This window comes from Euleptes europaea, chromosome 11, assembly GCF_029931775.1.
Source record: "Euleptes europaea isolate rEulEur1 chromosome 11, rEulEur1.hap1, whole genome shotgun sequence".
Classification (NCBI taxonomy): domain Eukaryota; kingdom Metazoa; phylum Chordata; class Lepidosauria; order Squamata; family Sphaerodactylidae; genus Euleptes; species Euleptes europaea.
This window is the reverse complement of record NC_079322.1, coordinates 77,894,748-77,915,889: the sequence shown is the minus strand read 5'-3', so window position 1 is coordinate 77,915,889 and position 21,142 is coordinate 77,894,748. Positions and strand designations below refer to the sequence as shown.

Genomic DNA, 21,142 nt, shown 5'->3' with positions numbered 1-21,142 from the left:
ATAAAAGGGGAAAGAAGCATGAAGCTGGAAAGGAGCATAGCGGTAGGGTTGCCAGCTTCGGGTTGAGAAATACCTGGAGATTTTTGGGGCGGAGCCTGAGAAAGGCGGGGTTTGAGGAGGGACTTCAATGGGGTATAATGCCATAGAGTCCAATTGCCAACGTGGCCATTTTCTCCAGGGGAACTGGAGATTGGCAACCTTACTGATGAAGGGAGCTTTGATTCTCAACAGCTTATACTCTGAAAATACTTTCAGCCTCTAAGGTGCTACTGGACTTGAGTCTGCTTTTCCTCTAATAACCAGTTGCCGTTTTCATAAAGGATGCTGCCTAGAGGCCTGAAGAAGTCAAACTGAAAATAGATGTTTTATAGTTTGTTTGCAGTCCAAGGTTTCCTCTAGATGTACTAGAAAGTTTCTGAAGAAGTGAGCTGTGGCTCACGAAAGCTCATACCCTACCAGAAAATATTTTTGTTAGTCTTTAAGGTGCTACTGGACTCTTGCCCTTTTCTACTAGAAAGCTTCGGTAAATATAAAAGGTAAAAGTCCCCCTGTGCAAGCACGGGGGCCATTCTTGACCCATGGGGTGACATCACACCCCGACATTTTCTAGGCAGACTTTGTTTTTGGGGTTGTTTTCCAGTGCCTTCCCCAGTCATCTTCCCTTTGCCCCCAGCAAGCTGGGTACTCATTTTACCAACCTCGGTAGGATGGAAGGCTGAGTCAACCTTGAGCTGGCCACCTGAAACCAACAATGCAGGAAATTCACAACTACCTTCCCCCCCACACCCCAGTGACCCCTACTCCATGCCCAGAAGATGGCCAAGATGCGTTTCATCATCTGCTTAAGGTTATAGATATAAGATGCTGTATGAATTTTATGCTGGAAAAACAGAATAAGCACATATGCTTTTGCTGAATTGTAAGTATATTTATAGAATGATATAATGATAGCTATTGGAGAGATATTTATTGTGAATGATTATATTTATTTCATTTATATATTAAGGATTAGGACTGAAGAAGAATTTGAAACGGCCATATCCTGCTTCTTTTGATGGTACCAATTTTGGACCTTTTCTTCTGTTTTCCCTGATAACATCAGTTGTGAACCAAGGTGGAATTCAACGTTCATGGATTTGTATACAGGACTGTGTATTCAATAGGATTTTCTGCTTTGTATATAATCTGATTAGGATAGGAACTTTTGTCTGTATGTATTTTGATGTTGTAGCACTTAATACAATTTTGCACTTTGTTATATTCATTTGCCCCTGTGCTCATTTCCAAACCTGCTGGTATCAGTATAGAGGTGTTCTCTTTGATAGTAAGGTTATGGAATCAGCATTGCTGACAGATGGCCATCTAACCTCTTCTTAAAATCCTCCAGGGAAGGAGAGTTTACCACCTCCCGAGGGAGCCTGTTCCACTGAGGAACCGCTCTGTTAGAAAATTCTTCCTCATGTCTAGACGGAAACTCTTTTGATTCAATTTCAACCCGTTGGTTCTGGTCCGACCTTCTGGGGCAAGAGAAAACAACTCGGCACCCTCCTCTACGTGACAGCCCTTCAAGTACTTGAAGATGGTTATCATACCACCTCTCAGTCTTCTCCTCTCCAGGCTAAACATACCCAAGCTCCTTCAATATACCCAAGCTCTCCTCATAGGACTTGGTCTCCAGACCCCTCACCATCTTTGTGGCCCTCCTCTGGACACGTTCCAGCTTGTCTACATCTTGATAGATTAAGTGGTAGTCATGAGAACATACAGGAACATACAGAAAAATCAATGGAATAATAAAAGAAGATCTTATTGAAGAATATAAATCACAAGTGAATAAAAAAAGTGTTTCTGTCTTTTTCTTTCCCCACGGGGCCTACCTAAGAATCTGCCAAATAACTCACTCAGAAGTAAGGCATTAAGTCCGGCCAAGAAGAAAACTCTTCGAAAGGTGGGAATGGTTAAGAATTCAAGACCATCTGGGAGCGCTGGAAAAGATTGGGGTGCTGCTCCATCCAGAGAAGGAGGGCCCTGCTAATCTTCAGGAATATACCAAGGAACAGTTGGCAACCCTCATTTCTTTGCTCCCTCTTAGCTTGGGAACGTACATGACATTCAGCAATGACGTAACCGACCTGATGTGCTCGGCGCAGAATTTTGAACATGAAAACATGGGTTGCTTCACCTCTGAATTACCACACCACACTCCTGATTTCCTTTCAGCCAGAGGAAATGGGGCCATTGGGAAATTCCTTCTCTCCACCTCTTCCTGCTTGTTCTGCCCGGTTGGCATTCTTGCCTTAACATATGCAGAAAGAGGAGGCTCTTCCAAAAAGTCACCAGCCACGGACCCGCCTGGTCCAGGAAATCAGGGCAAGGTGCAGGATAAAGAGGCTGCCTTGGAGCAGACCACGTTGCACCTGCCGTCACTCACAGAAGCAGGGACCATGGGCAGCTGGGTGCTGCTGATGCTCTGCCTTGCCGTGGCAGCCAGAGCATCACCTGCTACGCAACGGGAGTTCAGCTATGAGGAGGCCATTTCGTTGGCTATCGACCTCTACAACCAAGAGCCAGAGGTGGAGCTGGCCTTCCGACTCCTGGAAGCCAAGCCCCAGCCGGACTGGGTGAGCATTCAGTGAACAGCAACTCCCGTTGTTTCATCTGTGGCTAGTGTGAGACTTCATCTGGGGTCAGATTTGCAGTGCAGTCCCTGCTGGGAATCCTGGAACCAGAGCCAGCATGGTGTAGTGGTGAAAAACGGTGGACTCTGATCTAGAGAACTGGGTCCGATTTCCCACTCCTCCACATGAGCGGCGGATGCTAATCTGGTGAACCATGTTGGCTTCCCCACTCCTATGAACGAAGCCAGCTGGGTGACCTTGGGCTAGTCACAGCTCTCTTAGAGCTCTCTCAGCCTTGCCTACCTCATAGGGTGTCTGTTGTGGGGAGGGGAAGGGAAGGTGATTGTAAGCTAGTTTGATTCTCCCTTAAGTGGTAGAGAAAGTCAGCATATAAAAACCAACTCTTCTTCTTCTGTCTCTGGGTCTCAGTTTTCTTCTGTGAAATGGGTGCTTTCAAGACCTGCAGAAGAGAGGCAAAAAGGAGAACCGCTGGTGTGGTAGAAACAGTCCAGATCAGTGTGGTGAGAGAGCCACACTCTCTGTTGGAAATGTGGGGCGCATGAAACAGCTGGAGCTGCTATTTTGGGGAAGGGTGTCTGAAGAACAGAGTCAAATTGATAGGGTTGCCAGCTCCGGGTTGGGAAATACCTGGAGATTTGGGGAGGGGTGAAGCCTGAGGAGGGTGGGCTTTGGAGAGGGGAGGGACTTCAACACCATAGAGTCCAATGGCCAAAGCAACCATTTTCTCCAGGTGAACTGATCTCTGTCTCCTGGAGATCAGTTCTAATAGCAAGAGATCTCCAGCCACCACCTGGAGGCTGGCAACCCTACAAATTGAGATGGCAAGCGATAGAGTTCTGGGGCTACCAGGCAAGCTGAAAACTAATTAACGTCCACATCCACATGGTATGCACTTGAGGATTCTTAAAGAACTCAAATGTGAAATGGTTGATCTATTAACAGGTAATATGTAAGTTGTCCTTAAAATCAGCTTAAAATCAGAAAAGCAGCAAATATCGCCCAAATGTTTTAAAAACGGGTTCAGAGGGGAATCCACAATGACAGGCTAGTTAGCCTAACGTCTGTTCCAGGTATGAGGAAAGGCTGGAATGTCGGGGAGTTTTCAGGATGGGGAGCCGTGTTAGTCTATCTGTAGCAGTAGAAAAGAGCACGACAAGAGTCCAGGAGCACCTTACAGTCTAACAAAATTTCTGGCAGGGGGTGAGCTTTTGTGAGCCACTTCTTCAAGTGAGCGAAAGCTCATACCCTGCTAGAAATGTTGTTAAAGGTGCTACTGGACTGAGGGGGTGGGGGTGAGGAGGTTGTGAATTTCCTGCATTGTGCAGGGGGTTGGACCAGATGACCCTGGTGGTCCCTTCAGGCTCTATGATTCTATGATGCTTGCTCTTTTCTACTGGGACTTTTCAGTTTATAAAAAGGACGGCTAAGAGGAGACGCTACAGAGGATTACAAAATGATGCATGAGGTGGATAGAGAGACCTTTTTCTCCATGTCTCATATCACTGGAACTTGGGGGAACCCAATGTACCTGCAGGCACCAGATTCAGAATGGACAAGAGGAAGTACTTGTTTCCTCTCTGGGTAATGAACCGTTGAATAATGAGGAAGCCTCCCTTAGCAGAAGCAGTCAACCTCTGAATCCCATAGCAGGGAATAGAATCATAGAGTTGGAAGGGACCACCAGGGCCATCCAGTCCATCCCCCTGCACTAGGGCTGTCAAAAAAAAAAAATTCGGTACAGTTCGGATTCGGCCGAATTTGACCCTTGTGGGTTCGGTACGTGCCGAAGTCCGAACTCCCCCGCTTCGGATCCCCGGTAATTCGGGGCGATCCGGAGTTCGGGGGAAAATTCGGCCGAAGCGCGCCTTCAGGGAATCCCTGAAGGCGCGCGGAGGCCCTTTAAACTGATCTGAGCCTCCCAGCTTAAAGGGCAGCCCGCCCCCCTTCAGCGGAGCCCGCTGGAGAGGCGCGGCTGCCCTTTAAACTCATCTGCGCCTCCCGGGCAGCCGCGCCTCTCCAGCGGGCTCCCCTGAAGGGGGGCTGAATTGGCCGAATTTATTCGCGAACTCCCGAACTCGCTGAATTCGGCCCCCCCGGTTGCCCGCCAGTTTTGTGTTCGGATCCGTCCGAACAGAAAATCACCGAATCAGGGGAAATTCGGTTGATTTTCAGTTCGGACCGAACCGAATTGACAGCCCTACCCTGCACAATGCAGGAAATTCACAACTACCTCCCCCCTCCACACCCCTAGTGACCAGAAGATGGCCAAGATGCCCTCCCTCTCATCATCTGCCTAAGGTCACAGAATCAGCATTGCTGACAGATGGCCATCTAACCTCTTCTTTAAAACCTCCCAGGAAGGAGAGCTTACCACCTCCCGAGGAAGCCTGTTCCACTGAGGAACCGCTTTGACTGTTAGAAAATTCTTCCTAGACGGAAACTCTTGTGATTTAATTTCAGCCCGTTGGTTCTGGTCCGACCTTCTTGAGCAACAGAAAACAACTCGGCGCCCTCCTCTATATGACAGCCCTTCAAGTACTTGAAGATGATCATCATATCCCCTCTCAGTCTTCTCCTCTTCAGGCTAAACATACCCAGCTCCTTCAACCTTTCCTCATAGGACTTGGTCTCCAGACCCCTCACCATCTTTGTTGCCCTCCTCTGGACACGTTCCAGCTTGTCTACATCTTTCTTAAATTGTGGTGCCCACAATTTAGGGAAGCATCATCAGGAGAAAAGCTTGGCTTCTGTAGCCTGGCTCTGAAAATCTGTTGGCAACCAGATATTCTAAAAGACCTCTTAGTAAATTACCCAGTGAGGTGACCGTGAGCTGATCTCCGCCAATGACTGGGAAGATGAAGTGCTGGGCTTTCATTTGGTATCTTTTGCCACTCCTCTCTTGCTAGGACCCCTCGATGCAGTCACTCCAGGAGCTGGAATTCACCGTGCAGGAGACCACGTGCCCACCCGCAGAGCAGCTGAACCTGGACAAATGTGACTTCAAGGACAAGGGGGTGAGTTCCCTCCCCTTCTTTCCACCCAACCCCATGGTCATGCACTTTGGGCCAGAGACTGTCTGTCATGGTGCTAAGCTAAGGCGTTGGCTTTAAGTGGCATAATCCAGGTACCATTGTGGGCAGAAAAGCCATGGAAACATGGGCAGCTCCGACCCACAAGATGGCTCGTGCCTGATGAAGTTTTCCCTGGATGTCAAGGAATGACCTGCCCTGATTCTCTCAGAAATGATTCTCACGACCTCCTTTTGTGATTATTGGTCGTAACTCTGGGAGAACTCCAGGCCCCACCTGGAGGTTGGTAATCCTAGCAACGAACCTTTTCAGAAAACAGAGATAAAAAAATGATTTTGTGCCAGTGACTGAAGATCAAATAAATGGGAAGGAGCTTGCGGATTCTCCAGCTTTTTTTTTGGCTCCTGTCAGAAATAGATATATTTAAGCGCCAGCAGAGTATCTATCATTCATAGAGCTGAACAGGCAAAGGAGAGTTCCCACACTAGCGAGATGCTCCACTTTACCTTCCGTGATTTTACAAGGCAGATTTAAGAAGCTTCCGAGAACAGAACGGGTGTGCCCTTGTAAGTCGGGGGAATTGGAGTCTATAGAGTATGTTTTGCTCAGGTGCTCCTTCTACAATGAAGCTCATTGTAAGCTAATCATTTCCCTGCTCAGCCAAATCACAGTCTGCTCAGACGAAAGGAGAATTAAGAGTCTCCTCTGGGAAAGGAATGCCCAGATGGCAAAACAGGTAGCCAGTTTTGTGCAATTGTCCAACGCCTGATGTTGTGCAATAGTTTTTTGTGCAATTGTCCGACACCTAATATTGGGCAATTGCAATTAGATTAAATCATAATTTGGTCAATTTTAGTCTATCATAAATTAGTTGGAATTTGTAGTTAGGAAAGATTTTGGTTGAACTGCTATATTTTTTTACCTTTTGTATAAGTGATACATGTGTTTTACTGGCTTATGCTGTATCAATAAATCTGAATCTGATAATCTGAATCTGATCAAATCAATGATAAAAGCCAAGGAGTTCAGGTAGGGTTGCCAACCCAGATCTCCTGGAATTGCAGACTACAGAAATCAGTTTCTCTGGAGAAAAGGGCTGTTATGGGGGGATGTGTGTGGACTGCATGGCGTTATACCCCGCTAATGTCCCTCTCCTTTAGGGTTGCCAGCTCCGGGTTAGGAAATACCTGGAGATTTTGGGGGCAGGGTTTGGGGAGGGATTTCAGTGGGGTATAAATGCCATAGAGCCGGCCTTCCGAAGGAGCCATTTTCTCCAGGGGAACTCAACTCTGTTGCCTGGACATCAGTTGTAATAGCGGGAGATCTTCAGCCACCACCTGGAGGTTACAGCCAATCAAAATACACCCTGATGCTGTAATATTGGTAATACAAAAATAAACAGCACCCAAACTCAATATAATTCACAAAAAACCTACTTTATAGGTATCACAATTTAACACACAGTATGAATACTATCTTATCTTATCAAATCTCTATATACACAGGAAACATTTCTCCATTGTTGCAAAGTCCATGCAATCAAAGAGACCTCAAATTACAATTCCAAAGCAATTTGGTATAGAAAGTTCAAAGGAGACGCTGGAGACAAAAGTGCTCTCGTCAATGAAGATCCCGACAGCGTCCCGCAAAGCTATTATAACTCTATACCTCCCGTAGGAGGATGAGTCGGGAGACCGGGAGGTCCCGGCGCGGCCGGTGTGAGCCGCGCTCCGAAGGCAAACGCGGGGAACATTCTATCTGGAAACCTGCCATAGAAACCTATTTCTAGGACTGTAGAGATTAGCATTAATGGTATGTATTATTTTGTATCAATCATTGTCACAATTTTGGTGTTCTGTGGGATATTACTATGAAAATATTTTCTGTTTAGAAGAAATCGGGGCTGATGAAGCCAATTGGCGAAAGCGTTTCCGGATAGAACGTTCCCCGCGTTTGCCTTCGGAGCGCGGCTCACACCGGCCGCGCCGGGACCTCCCGGTCTCCCGACTCATCCTCTTACGGGAGGTATAGAGTTATAATAGCTTTGCGGGACGCTGTGGGGATCTTCATTGACGAGAGCACTTTTGTCTCCAGCGTCTCCTTTGAACTTTCTATACCAAATTGCTTTGGAATTGTAATTTGAGGTCTCTTTGATTTCATGGACTTTGCAACAATGGAGAAATGTTTTCTGTGTATATAGAGATTTGATAAGATAGTATTCATACTGTGTGTTAAATTGTGATACCTATAAAGTAGGTTTTTTGTGAATTATATTGAGTTTGGGTGCTGTTTATTTTTGTATTACCACCTGGAGGTTGGCAAGCCCTACTCCACTTCCCAAACTCCTTCCTCCTCAGGCTCCACCCCCAAATCTCCAGGAATTTCCCACCCTGGAATTGACAATCCTAAATTTAGGCCAGCCTAATATTGGCAATCCAGCCTAATACTGGCAATGCAGCATTGGGGGTGGGGGCTAGTGGTAGGCTTGCCAACTCCCAGGTACTAGCTGGAGAGCTCCTGCTATTACAACTGATCTCCAGCCGATAGAGCTCAGTTCAACTGGAGAAAATGGCTGCATTGGCCATTGGACTCTATGGCATTGAAGTCCCTCCCCACCCCAAACCCCACCCTCCTCGGGCTCCACCTCAAAAACCTCCCGCCGGTGGTGAAGTGGGACCTGGCAACCTTAGCAAGTAGCCCAACAGCTGTGGCCTCATAGCAGGGAATTGGGGCCAAGGGCTCTTTGGCTTCTTTCAACTCTCCATTCCCCTCGGCCCTCTACCTCCCACTGAGCGGCCCTTTTATCCTCCTCCTCTCTCTCATAGGTGGTAAAGGAATGTTACGGAACCATCTTTTCTGAACAGGGGGCTCCCGTCATCCGGTATCTTTGTGAAACTGCAGGCCAGGGGGTAAGTTCACCCTATAAGGGAATGTGGGGAAGTGCGTGGTGTCTCCAGTTAAAGGGACTAGGCGAGTAGGTGATGTGGAAGACCCCTGCCTGAGACCCTGGAGAGCCGCTGCTGGTCTGAGAAGACCATACTGACTTTGATGGACCAAGGGTGATGTGAAAGACCCCTGCCTGAGACCCTGGAGAGCCGCTGCTGGTCTGAGAAGACCATACTGACTTTGATGGACCAAGGGTCTGATTCAGTAGAAGGCAGCTTCATGTATTCATGCATTGGCAGCTCAGCCCAGATTGCCAGATGACCTCTTCCAGCAGCTTTAGGTAGATGTTTAAAAGTGTGTGGGACAAAACAGAACCTTGGGGAACCCCGCGGGCCAGAGGCCAGGGGGCAGGGCAGCAGACCCCCAGCACCACACTCTGAAACCTCCCTTCAAGGTAGGACCAGAACCACTGCAGAACAGCGCCTCCCAGCTGCCCTCTCTTGTGACCCTGTTTCACTCTTTAAAAAAAAAAAGTTTCCTGATGCTTTAAATTGTGGAACTCCCCGCCCCAGGATGTGGTGATGGCTGCCAACTTGGAAGGCTTTGGGAGTGGACGTGCTTATGGAGGGGAGGGCTATCCATGGCCACTAGTCAAAATGAATACTAGTCAGGAAGCAAACCTATTATCTCCAGGATCAGAGGAGCAGGCCTGTTAGATGGGGTGCTTTGGAACACAGGCAGGATGGTGCTGCTGCCCTAATGATAGAAGGTGGATCATAAATGGCCATAGGTTGGAACAGGTAGCCCAATTCAAATATCTTGGAACGACAATCCAGGCATCTGGCTCCAAGCTGGCCCATAATACCTATGTTGCCAATTTAGGGGAAAGATCAGCCAGTCCAATAATAAATTTTCTCTGGACCAAAGGGGCACACTATATTCCAGCCGCCCTTAAACTTTTTCAGGCGAAAACTCTAGCACAAATGTTACATGGAACACACCTTGACTCTCCACCCTCATGTCTTATTCCCACTGAACGAGTACAATCCAAGTTTCTTAGAGCTGCCCTGCGATTGCCAAGATGTGTATCAAATGCTATGATCCATTTAGAAACTGGCATGATGAAGGCTGAGGCAAGGGTAGTCTTGTCCTCGCTTTATCTCTGGCTAAAAATTAGTTTTAACCCTAAGGGTCTTCTTCCACTGATTCTTTATGATACCTTTAGGTCAAAGTGGATAATAGCCATTGAAGGCAAACTAAATAACCTGGGTTTTACTCCACTAGCACTACTTCAATTAGGGTGGGATCAAGCTAAGTCAACTATAAACCAAAGGGTTAAAGATATCGAGCGACAAGCAGATTTAGCAAGAGTGCCTCTATTTACGGCTCCCCCCCACTCCAAATTTATCCTTGCACAAGCAGCCTATCTCCATTACTTAGAGATAAACAAATATAGGAGGGCTTTTAACTTGGCTAGGTGTGCAGCCTTACCCTCTGCTATGTTAGAGGGGAAATTTAAGAAGATACCCAGGGCGGAGAGACTCTGCCCCTGTAAATCCGGGGATTTAGAAACCACTGAACGTGTTCATGAACCACTGACTTGAAATTTTTACTCAGTACCTCGCTCTAAGTTTATTGAGCCCCTCATACTGAGAATGGGACCCGACAGGGAAAGAGAAAAGATCGAAAAGCTCCTACAAGGAGATAATCCTTCAATCACCTCTCAGGTAGCAAAATTTTGTACGGCAGCAATGAAAATTCGTTGCCATAGGGTAGTCTCTTAGTCCAAATGGCAGATGTAACTTGGGTGTTATTTATTTTATTATTTTTTAAAGTGATTTAAGACTCGGACTGTAAACCGTTATCTGTACCATTTCAGTCCATGTATTTTGTTTTATCTGGCCAAGGGCCATAAATAAACTATCTATCTATCTAGCTGGGGACCGCAAGAATAGATGGACCTTTGACCTGATCCACCAGAGCTCCTGGTGTGCTTTTGTCTTTGCAAGCAGGGCCCCAGGAAACAGGCGCCCCTTTTCATCTGATTCTCTCCCTCTCTCTAGCACATCCGTGTCAAGAGGTGCATTTGGAGGGGCATTCGGAAAGGGATAAAGAAAAACAAGAAAGAGATTAAGGAGATCAAGAATCTCCCTCCTTGTGAAAAATCAAGAAAGGAGATCAAGGAACCGTTTCCTGGTTCAGGTTCCCCTATTGGAAAAGTGCCTGTTGGCAATGAGCATATTGCATGAAGAGCCTCAATGGGCAGTGTCAACTGGGGCCAGTCGAGGAGATGGCAGAGAGGTGCCCAGCAAAGTTTGCATTTCCCACCACTGGATGCATCTTGCAAAGGGAAGTAGCTTTCCGAGCGGTTGCTTAACGCTGTGCAGATCTTGCTGAAATTCGGCTTCATTTCCTTCCATTTTACATTCTCTCTTTATAATAAATTATTGTGCTCTTTAAATCCAGACTGTCTTGGGTTTTACTAGCTTTCTATGCTGCCTTTTCACCCAACTAGGGTCCCAGAGGCAGCAAACATCAAAACATTAAAACATTTCAACATTAGAACAGCATTTGCAATAAGATAGCTATAAAACCATATCAACAGAGAAACACACAACACCACAACGAGGGAGGAGGGCAAATAACAATTACTGAGGGTGTGACAAACAACATAAAAAAGGCTTCCTCTGCTGGTGGAAGACAATGGCAGAGGGAGACAGACAAATCTCCCTGGGGAGGGAATTCCAGTGTTTTGGTACCATGACCAAGAAGGCCTGTCTTGGGTTGCCACCCAAAACAAGACCTCAGAAAATGACCAGAGTGGATAGGTAGGTTAATATGGAAGAAGGCGGTCCTTAAGGTATCCTGGACCCAAGCAGTACAGGGCTTCAAAGTTCAATACCAGCCCCTTGAATTGGACCCAGAAGCAAACTGAGATCGGGCTAGCCTGGCCCATCCAGGTCAGGTCTTTTTTACATACCTGAATGCAAAAGATTAACGAGTCACCTTCCAATAATCTATACACATACAATTGATTCTTCCTGATTGAAAAAGGACCCTCGATACACAAATTCTGATCAATGTGCAGAAGCAGGGAGGGGAAGACAGGGTGTTTCCTTTAAACCGTGTAGGGTCGTCAACCTCCAGATGGGACCTGGAGATCTCCTGTAATTATAATGGACCTCTAGACAACAGAGATCAATTCCTTTGGAGGAAATGGCTGCTTCAGAGGGTGAAGTTAATTGCATTATACCCTGTGAAGGTTACTCCCCAGGCTCCGTCCCCAAACTTCAGGAATCTCCCAACCTGAATTTGGCAACCCTAAAACTATGAGCTGTGTGGTCATCTTATGCTTCCCTTTGAATTTAAGAGACCTGACCCTATGAATAGGTGGCTTGGAATGGTGGCCAATTGCCCACCAATGCATCTACTGGCTGACAGTGAGGATTGCGTTCACACAATCCCACTATTTCCACAATTTCCCATTGTGCTGTGGCACTTCCAGAAGTAAACCAGATGTGATGGGATCACATTGCTCATGGCTGCGCACATGCAATCCCCACCCCAAAAGATCTCCTGTTGGAGGAAAGAGGGGACCTGGCAACCCTACATATGAACTTTGCAACACCTGATGTAGGGAAATAGATTTAGTTATGTGTCCCCCCCTTCCTCAAGTAGCAATGAGTTCCAGGGGCAGTGTTACCAAGTTTAGTTGCTTTTGAACGGGGGAAAAACCCACAATAGAAGCATATGGATTCTTCAGAATGCTTGCTTTATTTACAAGACTGCCAGTAGACCACTGAAACAGGGACCAACCACCCTTGATAACTAACCAGTAACTGGAAGGAGTGACCAACTGACAGCTATGACTGGTGATTTGTAAACCAAGCAGGTGACATCACAAAGCAGAAACCAAACAGCCAAGCCGCACAGCAAGATTTACTGACCCTCGACGTGAATCTTTCAAAACACAGGCCACTGCAAGGACGACAAGCAAAACATTGCGCACAGATTGCAAAACATCCGCACGGGTTTAGAAAAAAAGGCTTGACGTTGCATTCAGGAGCGTGGGCAAAGACTCACTCCAAAAACATTCACTCCCAAAAAGCAAAGCAAAGCAACCCAAAACCCAAAGGCCTGTGCCGGAATGCAAAAGACACGTGGATACAAGATGCACAAGATAACATTCTGCCGGGAGAATAAGTGCAGTCGAGTCCGCGCTACGTATTCCGAGGGCTTTTCAAGCCAGCACCCTGCGCTCATCTGGTCGTGCGGAAGAGACTTCGGGCTCCAAGAGGGACCTTTGGGTGGCGTGCCTTTAGCGTCGCCCTCACTCGACATCCAATGCCATCTGAGCGGCGGTAATATAGGCTGACGGCATGTAGTGTTCCACATGTATTCTGGGCACGGATGGTACCGCCTGGAGCCTGGAGGGGGAGTTGGACTTCTTGCCACCGGCCCGCTAAGATTTGGAAAGAACAGGAAAGGGTTGTCACCTTCTTGTGCCTCTGCTTATTGTTTCATTTCGGGGCCTGGGGTGGGTGGGTTGATAGATGGGACTCCAGGCTGAGCAACCCAAGGGGGTTGGGTTTGAGCTGAATCATTGTCCTGCAAAAAGTATCAAAGGTAATGTGCTAATCATTGTCCTGTAAGTATCGAGATAATGTGCTGATGAGGACAATGATTCGCACATTACCTTTGATACTTTTTGCAGGACAATGATTCAGCTCAACCCAACCCCTTTCTGACTATACATTACTCTTCCTACACACTTGACACTGAGAGACACTGTCCTTCAGGGTTACTCCTCTGAAGATGCCAGCCACAGCTGGTGGCAAAACGTCAGGAAAGAAAATACCAAGACCACGTTCACACAGCCTGGATAACCCACAAGAACCAATGAACTCTGACCGTGAAAGCCTTCGACAATATTTTCTACCCACCTTCTTTGATTGCCATGCTGATTTGGAATTATCAGTGTTCCGGGGAGCATCCCCAAATGTGATTCTCCAGGGACTTCCGCCTGCAGCCTGAACTCAGCCCCCCCACAGCATTCTACCCCCAGGGTTGCCAACCTCCAGGTGGGACCTGGAGATCTCCAAGAAACACAACTGATCTCCAGACCACAGAGATCAGTTCCTTGGGAAGAAATGGCTGCTTCAGGGATTGGAGTCTATTGCATTATACCCTGTCAAGGTCCCTCCCAAGGCTCCGCCCCCAAATCTCCAGGAATTCCCCCCCCCGCATATGTAAAGCAAGCCCCAGACTCTTTTGCAAAGACTTTGAAAACTACAACCCCAACCATGAAGAAAGTGGGATGCAAATAGGGTTGCCAACCTCCAGGTGGTAGCTGGAGATCTCCCAGTATTACAACTGAACTCCAGATGACAGAGATCAGTTCACCTGGAGAAAATGGTGACTTCAGAGGGTGGACTCTATGTCATTAAACTCCATTGAAGTTCCTCACCTCCCCAAATCCTGCTCTCCTCAGGCTCCACCCCCAAAATCCCCAGGTGTTTCCCAACGAGGGGTTGGCAACCCTAGACCCAAAACATCTTCAGCTCAGCATCTGAGGATCCCCCAAACCTCAAATACCACTATGCTCAAGGCAGTGAGCCAACCCACTTATTTTCCAAGCTTAGCGTTACCAACATCCCGGTGTTTTCTGGAGATCTCCCAGAATTACAACTGATCTCCAGCCAACAGAGATCAGGTCCCCTGGAGAAAAATGGCTACTTTGGGAGGCGGACAGTGTGGCATCGTACTCCATTGAGTTCGCTCCCCAAATTCCACCCTTCTCAGGCTCCATCCCCAATTCTCTACAAATTTTCCAGCTTGGAATTGGTGAGCCTTTCCCAGGTAACTACTCACCTGCAAGGGTGTGCATTGGACAGAGGTCAGGGGAGTGTCTTGCATGAAGTTAAGGAAGGAGACCTCGGCTGAACACTCATTCACTGCCTGGGAAGAGATGTTTGAAAATTAAACCCAGCCAACCAAAGCACACCCTCTTCTTGCCCCATACCTTTAGCTCCACTCAGAAGCTTATATGCAGCCATTGTTACATACAAGTTTCCCAAATGGGGCACGTCGCAGGTCCCCAGTTCTGTAACAGGTCAAGAAACCAGCATGAGAGGAGAGAATGGTTGCCAGCTGATGGCTGGCACCTCTCCGGAGACTGGGAGGCAGGGATACAGGGAGGGGGTACTGTCATATTAATGGCATAATGCCATTTCTAGAAGCTCTAGGCTTCAGTGGAAAATCCATGGTTTTATCTTTTACCAATTTTTGCCATATCCACACACACCCCCAACAGGCCTACCGATTAGTGTCAGGGACACTTCTCCACACATGCCACAGGTCAGAATTAGGCCCCCGCACACCTGGGAAGCACAGACCTCCCAACGCATGTGTGAACTGAAGACCTTGTGGTGGCCACAAACATTTTGTATTGTGTGAATCAGCTTTCTAAGGCAGCTTAAAGCTTAGGTAGCCCATTGATACATCTTTGTCAACACACTGGGGATGGTGGGTGGTAGGTAGGATTGCCAGCTCCGGGTTGGGGAATGCCTGGAGAGTCTGTGGGTGGGGCCTGAGGGCAAGGTTTGGGGAGGGGAGGAACTTCAATGAGGTAAAATGCCATAGAGTTAGGGTTACCATCCTCCAGGTACTAACTGGGGATCTCCTGCTATTACAACTGATATCCAGCCAATAAAGATCAGTTCCCCTGGAGAAAATAGCCGCTTTGGCAATTGGACTCTATGGCATTGAAGTCCCTCCCCAAACTTCGCCCTCCTCAGGCTCTGCCCCAAAAACCTCCCGTCAGTGGCAAAGAGGGACCTGGCAACCCTGCATAGAGTCCATCTTCCGAAGGAGCCATTTTCTCCAGGGGAACTGATCTCTGTAGCCTGGAGATCAGTTGTAATAGCGGGAGATCTCCAGCCACCACCTGGAGGTTGGCAACCCTAGTGGTAGGTAATGTAAAGCATGGGGTTAAAAGGCCATAAAGTGCAAGTGAGATAATCTCTGATGTTTCTAACAGTTAGAGCGGTTCCTCAGCGAAACAGGCTTCCTCGGGAGGTGGTGGACTCTCCTTCCCTGGAGGTTATTAAGCAGAGGCTAGATGCCCATCTGTCAGCAATGCTGATTCTATGACCTTAGGCAGATGACGAGAGGGGAGAGCATCTTGGCCATCTTCTGGGCATGGAGTAGGGGTCACTGGGGGTGTAGGGGGGAGGTAGTTGTAAATTTTCTGCATTGTGCAGGGGGTTGGACTAGATGACTCTGGTGGTCCCTTCCGACTCTGTGATTCTATGTGCCCAATTCCAGAATACAACAGATCAACCAATTACAGCTGTTGTTGGGAACAACCATTTTGCTTATTACACACTTTGGGTTTTTTTGCTTAGAAATGTTCAGGCTGGACCTCTTGTGCTTCATGTCCCCTTTGACCCCTCACTTATTGCAGGCAGGGGGGGCTTTCACTCTACCCTCCGCTTCCAATGATCGCAGGCCGGTTCCGTTTTTGGAAGAAGGGGCTGAGCCCCATTTCCCCACTCACCCCGTTAGGCTTGTACTTGCAGTTTCCGGGCTTGTAGTTGGTCATCGTTTTCCGACAGTTGGTCTCTTTGATGGTGAAATTCAAGCTGAAGTGAACGCCCCAGTCAAACCTCTTTGGCAAAAAGAACAAAGGCATTGTGGTAAGCAGGAGGCTGCGAAGGATTGTGGGGGGAGAGGGGGGGAGTGCCAACTCCAGGTTGGGAAAGGCCTGGAGGTTTTGGGGGTGAAGTCTGGGAGACCAGGGTTTGGGGAAGAGAAGGACCTCAGCAGGGTATAATGCCTATAGAGACCCCTCTCCAGAGAGCCAGTGTTGGGTAGTGGTTAAGAGCGGTGGTTTGGAGTGGTGGACTCTGATCTGGAGAACCGGGTTGGATTCCCCACTCCTCCACATGAGCAGCGGAGGCTAATCTGGTGAACCGGGTCGGTTTCCCCATTCCTACACATGAAGCCAGCTGGGTGACCTTGAGCTAGTCACAGCTCTCTTAGAGCTCTCTCAGCCCCACCTACCTCACAGGGGAAGGCGATTGTGAGCCGGTTTGATTCTTCCTTAAGTGGTAGAGAAAGGCAACATATAAAAACCAAGTCTTCTCCTTCTCCTCCTCCACCAAAGCAGCCGTTTTCTCCAGGGGAACTGATCTTTGTCATCTGGATATTGTTTCTAATTCTGGGAGATCTCCAGCCCCCACCTGGAGGTTGGAAACCTGGAAGGGGTGATTTGGAAACCCCAACTTTAAGCATTCAGTTGAAAATGACTGCATTGGATGGTGGACTCTATGACAACTCCAGAAATTTCCTAACCCAGAGTTGTCAATCCTAACTCAGCAGGTTGGCAGTGAAGTAGGATTGACAGCACTGGGTTGGAAAATTTAGGGGTGGGGCCTGGGGAAAGCAGGGTTTTTTTGGGGGGGGGGCCTCCGCAGGGTATAACGCCCTAGAGTCCACCATCCAAAGGAACCATTTTCTCCAGGGGAACTGATCTTGATTGTCTGGAGGTCAATTGTAATAGCAGGAGATCTGGGGATTGGCAACCCTACAGTGCAGGGGCTCAGTAAGGGATGACAGTCTCACTCCATGCCACAGATAGCTGGAAGCAAGCCAAGCCCAGCCCCTGCAGGGCATTAGCTAGGGTTGCCAACTCTGGGTTGGGAAATTCCTGAAGATTTGGGATGGAGCTGAGGGTGGGTGGAATTTGGGGGCATGGAGAGGGAACCTCAGAGGGTATAATGACATAAAGTTCCACCCTCCAAAGCAGCCATTTCCTCCAAGGGAACTGATTTATGTAGCCTGAAAATCAGTTTAAATCAGTTGAAATTCCAGGAGTAATGGGTAAAAGTGGGTTTTCCGTTTACTTATTCATTTAGAACTTTACATCTGCTACCATTCAGAGGGATTGGATCGTTCCTCTTGGTCTATTGATAATAAAGCTTGTCACACACACGCACAAAAGACATCAGACGTTTGTCTTTGTAATAAACAATCTTTACTCTAACTCAGGGTAGGGAGAAAGTCACTGGGATACAAAACAAATAATTCTATCTCATGCTATGTTTCCTATACTTGCCAAAAGCCTTTGGCAAGGTACTAAGCTTACTTATGAGTAGGCATCCTTAGCGAAAGGAGAGCCTCTCATCCTGCCTGGCTGGCAGTCGAAGCAAAAGTGTGCAACTGCTTTCTCTTCTAACAAAGAAATCGAAAGCAGTTAAACATGCAAAATAGTTGTATACGTGACCCTTAAGCACTATTGCAATGGCCACTACATTGACCATTTGGTCAGTTACAATATTAACCCTTAACTGTCTGACATGTAACAAAGCTCGCTATCTATAAAACCCAACAAGGAGATCTCCAGATCTCACCTGGAAGCTGCCAACTCTAGACCTGCTTACGGCTTAGCTGGGGAGCCAGCCCTATAAATAAGTGTCAGGGAAGGCAGTTACGGTACCCTGTTCCCATTAAAACACAAATAATGTAGCCCCTGAATGTACAAAAGAATGTCTTGCATGCTCAAAGCTTCCATTCTGGTTTTTAGAGTGCACACAAGCATACTCTTAAGTAGTTTTGCTTTCAAACTCATAGGATGAACAACAGGAAGAGAATTTTTTCCCCAGTTGGATCTCGTCCAGGCTTCTTCCAGAACATTCTAGTAAATTTTTTGAAAGATGGAAAGAAAAGCTATTGTATACTTAACCGGCCTATAAAGGGTTTTTAATTTTATTTTGCAGAGCGCTCAGCAACTTTTTGTTAGATGTAAATTCCTGGTTCCTCTCCTCCTCTGCCCCGTGTTCCCTTGCTAATATCTCTAGACTTCAAACATAAAAATTAAAGTGTATATACATCAGTCATGCTGTTTATGAGAGCAAAGGTTGCCTTCTGCCAGACTAGACCTCATGACTTATTAAATCTGCGTTTATCTCCACGGCCATGAAAGGGAAGGGTTGAATCCTCTAATCAGGATCGTGATCTACTGGAAGAATGAATGGGAGCGCCATGAAAAGAGCACCCGATATATCCCCTTCTTGGGGCTTTTACCTCTCAATGCTACTTCTAGAAGAAGAGAAGAAGAGTTGGTTTATATATGCTGACTTTCTCTATCTTTTAAGGAGAATCAAACCAGTTTACAATCTCCTTCCCTTCGTCTCCCCACAATAGACACCTTGTGAGGTAGGTGAGGCTGAGAGAGCTTGAAGAGAACTGTAACTAGCCCAACATTACCCAGCAGGATTCACGTGGAGGAGTGGGGAACTGAACCCCGTTCTCCGCATTAGAGTCCGCCGCTCATGTGGAGGAGTGGGGAAGCAAACCAGATTAGAGTCCACCACTCCTAACAACTACACCACAAAACTACCCAGACAGCCTTTGCTGCTCATGCCAGAAACTCCCTCTCCAAAAATCTCCACGTTGCTGCTTCTCACCCCCTTCAAATCCCTTTGGAAAACTCTCCCTTTCTGATGCTGAGTCTTCTCCTAGACAGAAAGGACAAGCCATGGAAGTGAAGAGCCATTTTTTCATGATAGCTTTTGCTTCCATCTTTCTCCCCCTTGCCTGCTGTGCTGAACCTCGACACGGCCTCCCTTCTGCTTGTTGCTACTCAGGAAAGCACCACCGAAAGCAAATTTCTGTGGGGCTTTCCCACAGGAGGGTGGTATAGTGGTTTGGTTAGGGTGCTGGGGCTAGGATATCAGAGTGGGGGGTGGAAAGTGCTGTCAAATCATTGCCTGCCTCTGTTGAGCAACCCTGGATTTCCTTGGTGGTCTCCCATCCGAGTACTAACCAGGACCAACCCTGATGAGCTTCTGAGATCTAAGGAGATTGTCTCTCGCCTAGACCTGGATGGCCCAAGCTAGCCCAAACAGACATAGTTTGCCGTTGACCGCCTCTGCGTAGAAACCCTGGACTTCCTTGGTGGTCTTTAACCAGGGCTGACCCTGCTTAGATTCCACGATCTGATGGAAGCCAGGGCAGGGCAGACATCAGAGACCCAGGTTCAAAATCCCAATCCTGCTGTATGAATTATGGGAGAGTTGCTCTAGCCCTAATCTATCTTGCAGAGCTGTTGTGAGGACAGAGAACCCAGCATTCTGTCCTGAGCTGTATGGAGAAAGGGCATGATGCTCTTCAATCACTGCTCCCCGGGGGATTAAACAGCCTTACCGTTTTGTGGGTGTTTCTGAATTTCAGCAGCTTGAAGACGGCTTGTGTTTCTGATTCCTGGTTGTACATGTCCACCACAATCCTGGCTGCATCTCGGGGGGCTGGGGAACCTTCTGCGGGAGGAGAAGCTGACCCGGAGACCCCAAGAAAGACCAACACGGCACCCACTAAGAGCAGATCCATGATGACCCTGCTCTGCAGTTCCAGAAGCAAACTTTGCCTTCGCTGAGCAGAGAAACAAAACTGTGGGGAGCCGAGGGACTCGCTGGTTTGACTTGGCAAAAAAACAAACACCACATCCTCTGAAAACAAGAAAAAACTCGAATCCAGCTTGGAGCACACCGCAAAGCTGGCCCCAGATGCACAGCTTTCGGTTTCCATTTGTGCAGACAGAAGCTTCTCAGAGGGAAAGAGAGAAAAATCCCCTTATGTTCCTAATCCAAGTCTTCTTGCGAGGAATATTTATCCAGCTGGATAAACAGGGCAGCTGCAAAAAAAAAAAAAAAAAACCACTAAAATAACAGCCAGAAAAAATTCTTTTGGAGGGTAGCCGTGTCGATCTGCAGTGGAACAGCGCTCGATCCCGGTCCAGCAGCACCTTAGAGACCACCGGCAAGACGTTCGGGGTCTGAGCTTTCGAGAGTCAAAACGCCCTTCGTCAGATACAAATGGGAAGCTTTGGCTCTCGAAAGGTCACACCCTGAAAATCTTTGCTGGTCTTTGAGGTGCTACAGGGTTCCAATCTAGAAAATTTCTTGTCGGCCAACCAAACACAGCGCAGTTTAGGAAAGTTTGTTCCCCTTCTTAGGCTGTTCACCAGATTCAAAGCAAATGAGCACTGAAGCGTTAAGCAAAATCAAAACCTTACCGTTTGGAATCCCCCCTTCTTTCTTATATCTTGACACACAGATAGCATAAATATGCATATTCTCTTCCCATTCTGCCACACAATTTATTTCTATCACTTTAGAATTCACAGGCTTTGGGCTGGGTCCCACGGATCCGTTCCACTAGCAGCATCACGTTTCTCCGGCGCAAGAATTCCCGTGTTGCAGCACAGACAAGTGCCACTAGGGTTGCCAACCTCCAGGTGGTGGCTGGACATCTCCCTCTATTACAACTGATCTCCAGGCGACAGACATCAGTACCCCTGAAAAAAATGGCCGCTTTGGAAGGTGGACTCTATGGCATCATACCCCACTGAAGTCCCTCTCCTCCCCAAACCTCCTCCCCAAACTCCTCAGGCTCCATCTCCAAAATCTCCAGGTATTTCCCAACCTGGAGCTGGCAACCTTAAGTGTCACCGCTAGTGGAATGGATCCAGTATCCTGCCCTGTAGTACATGCTATTAGGTAATTAAATCTCCCACCAAAGCAAGAT

The 21,142-nt window shown here is 47.7% G+C and overlaps 2 protein-coding genes across 2 annotated transcripts; one reads left to right on the top strand and one right to left on the bottom strand.

Moving 5' to 3' along the window:
* Positions 1-2,444: 2,444 nt before the first annotated feature.
* Positions 2,445-10,803, top strand: LOC130484252 (cathelicidin-2-like). The gene is made up of 4 exons (XM_056857154.1): positions 2,445-2,621; positions 5,546-5,653; positions 8,494-8,577; positions 10,618-10,803. The coding sequence occupies exons 1-4, from the start codon at positions 2,445-2,447 to the stop codon at positions 10,801-10,803; spliced, it is 555 nt and encodes a 184-aa protein (XP_056713132.1).
* A 2,081-nt stretch (positions 10,804-12,884) lies between these two features.
* LOC130484379 (cathelicidin-2-like) lies at positions 12,885-19,945 on the bottom strand. The gene is made up of 4 exons (XM_056857350.1): positions 19,763-19,945; positions 16,113-16,223; positions 14,426-14,512; positions 12,885-13,016 (listed from the first exon to the last, which is right to left on the bottom strand). Exons 1-4 carry the CDS (start codon positions 19,943-19,945, stop codon positions 12,885-12,887), a joined length of 513 nt encoding a protein of 170 aa, XP_056713328.1.
* Positions 19,946-21,142: the final 1,197 nt, after the last annotated feature.

Excerpts from the sequence above, each read along its gene's own strand:
- LOC130484252 (XM_056857154.1), top strand. The coding sequence starts at position 2,445 with ATGGGCAGCTGGGTGCTGCTGATGCTCTGCCTTGCCGTGGCAGCCAGA. Across the intron at positions 2,622-5,545 it reads CCAAGCCCCAGCCGGACTGG|GACCCCTCGATGCAGTCACT; the intron begins GTGAGCATTCAG and ends CTCTCTTGCTAG. Across the intron at positions 8,578-10,617 it reads GTGAAACTGCAGGCCAGGGG|CACATCCGTGTCAAGAGGTG; the intron begins GTAAGTTCACCC and ends CCCTCTCTCTAG.
- LOC130484379 (XM_056857350.1), bottom strand. The coding sequence starts at position 19,945 with ATGGATCTGCTCTTAGTGGGTGCCGTGTTGGTCTTTCTTGGGGTCTCC. Across the intron at positions 14,513-16,112 it reads GCAAGTACAAGCCTAACGGG|GCAGTGAATGAGTGTTCAGC; the intron begins GTGAGTGGGGAA and ends ATCTCTTCCCAG. Across the intron at positions 13,017-14,425 it reads TCCAATGCACACCCTTGCAG|CGGGCCGGTGGCAAGAAGTC; the intron begins GTGAGTAGTTAC and ends TCCAAATCTTAG.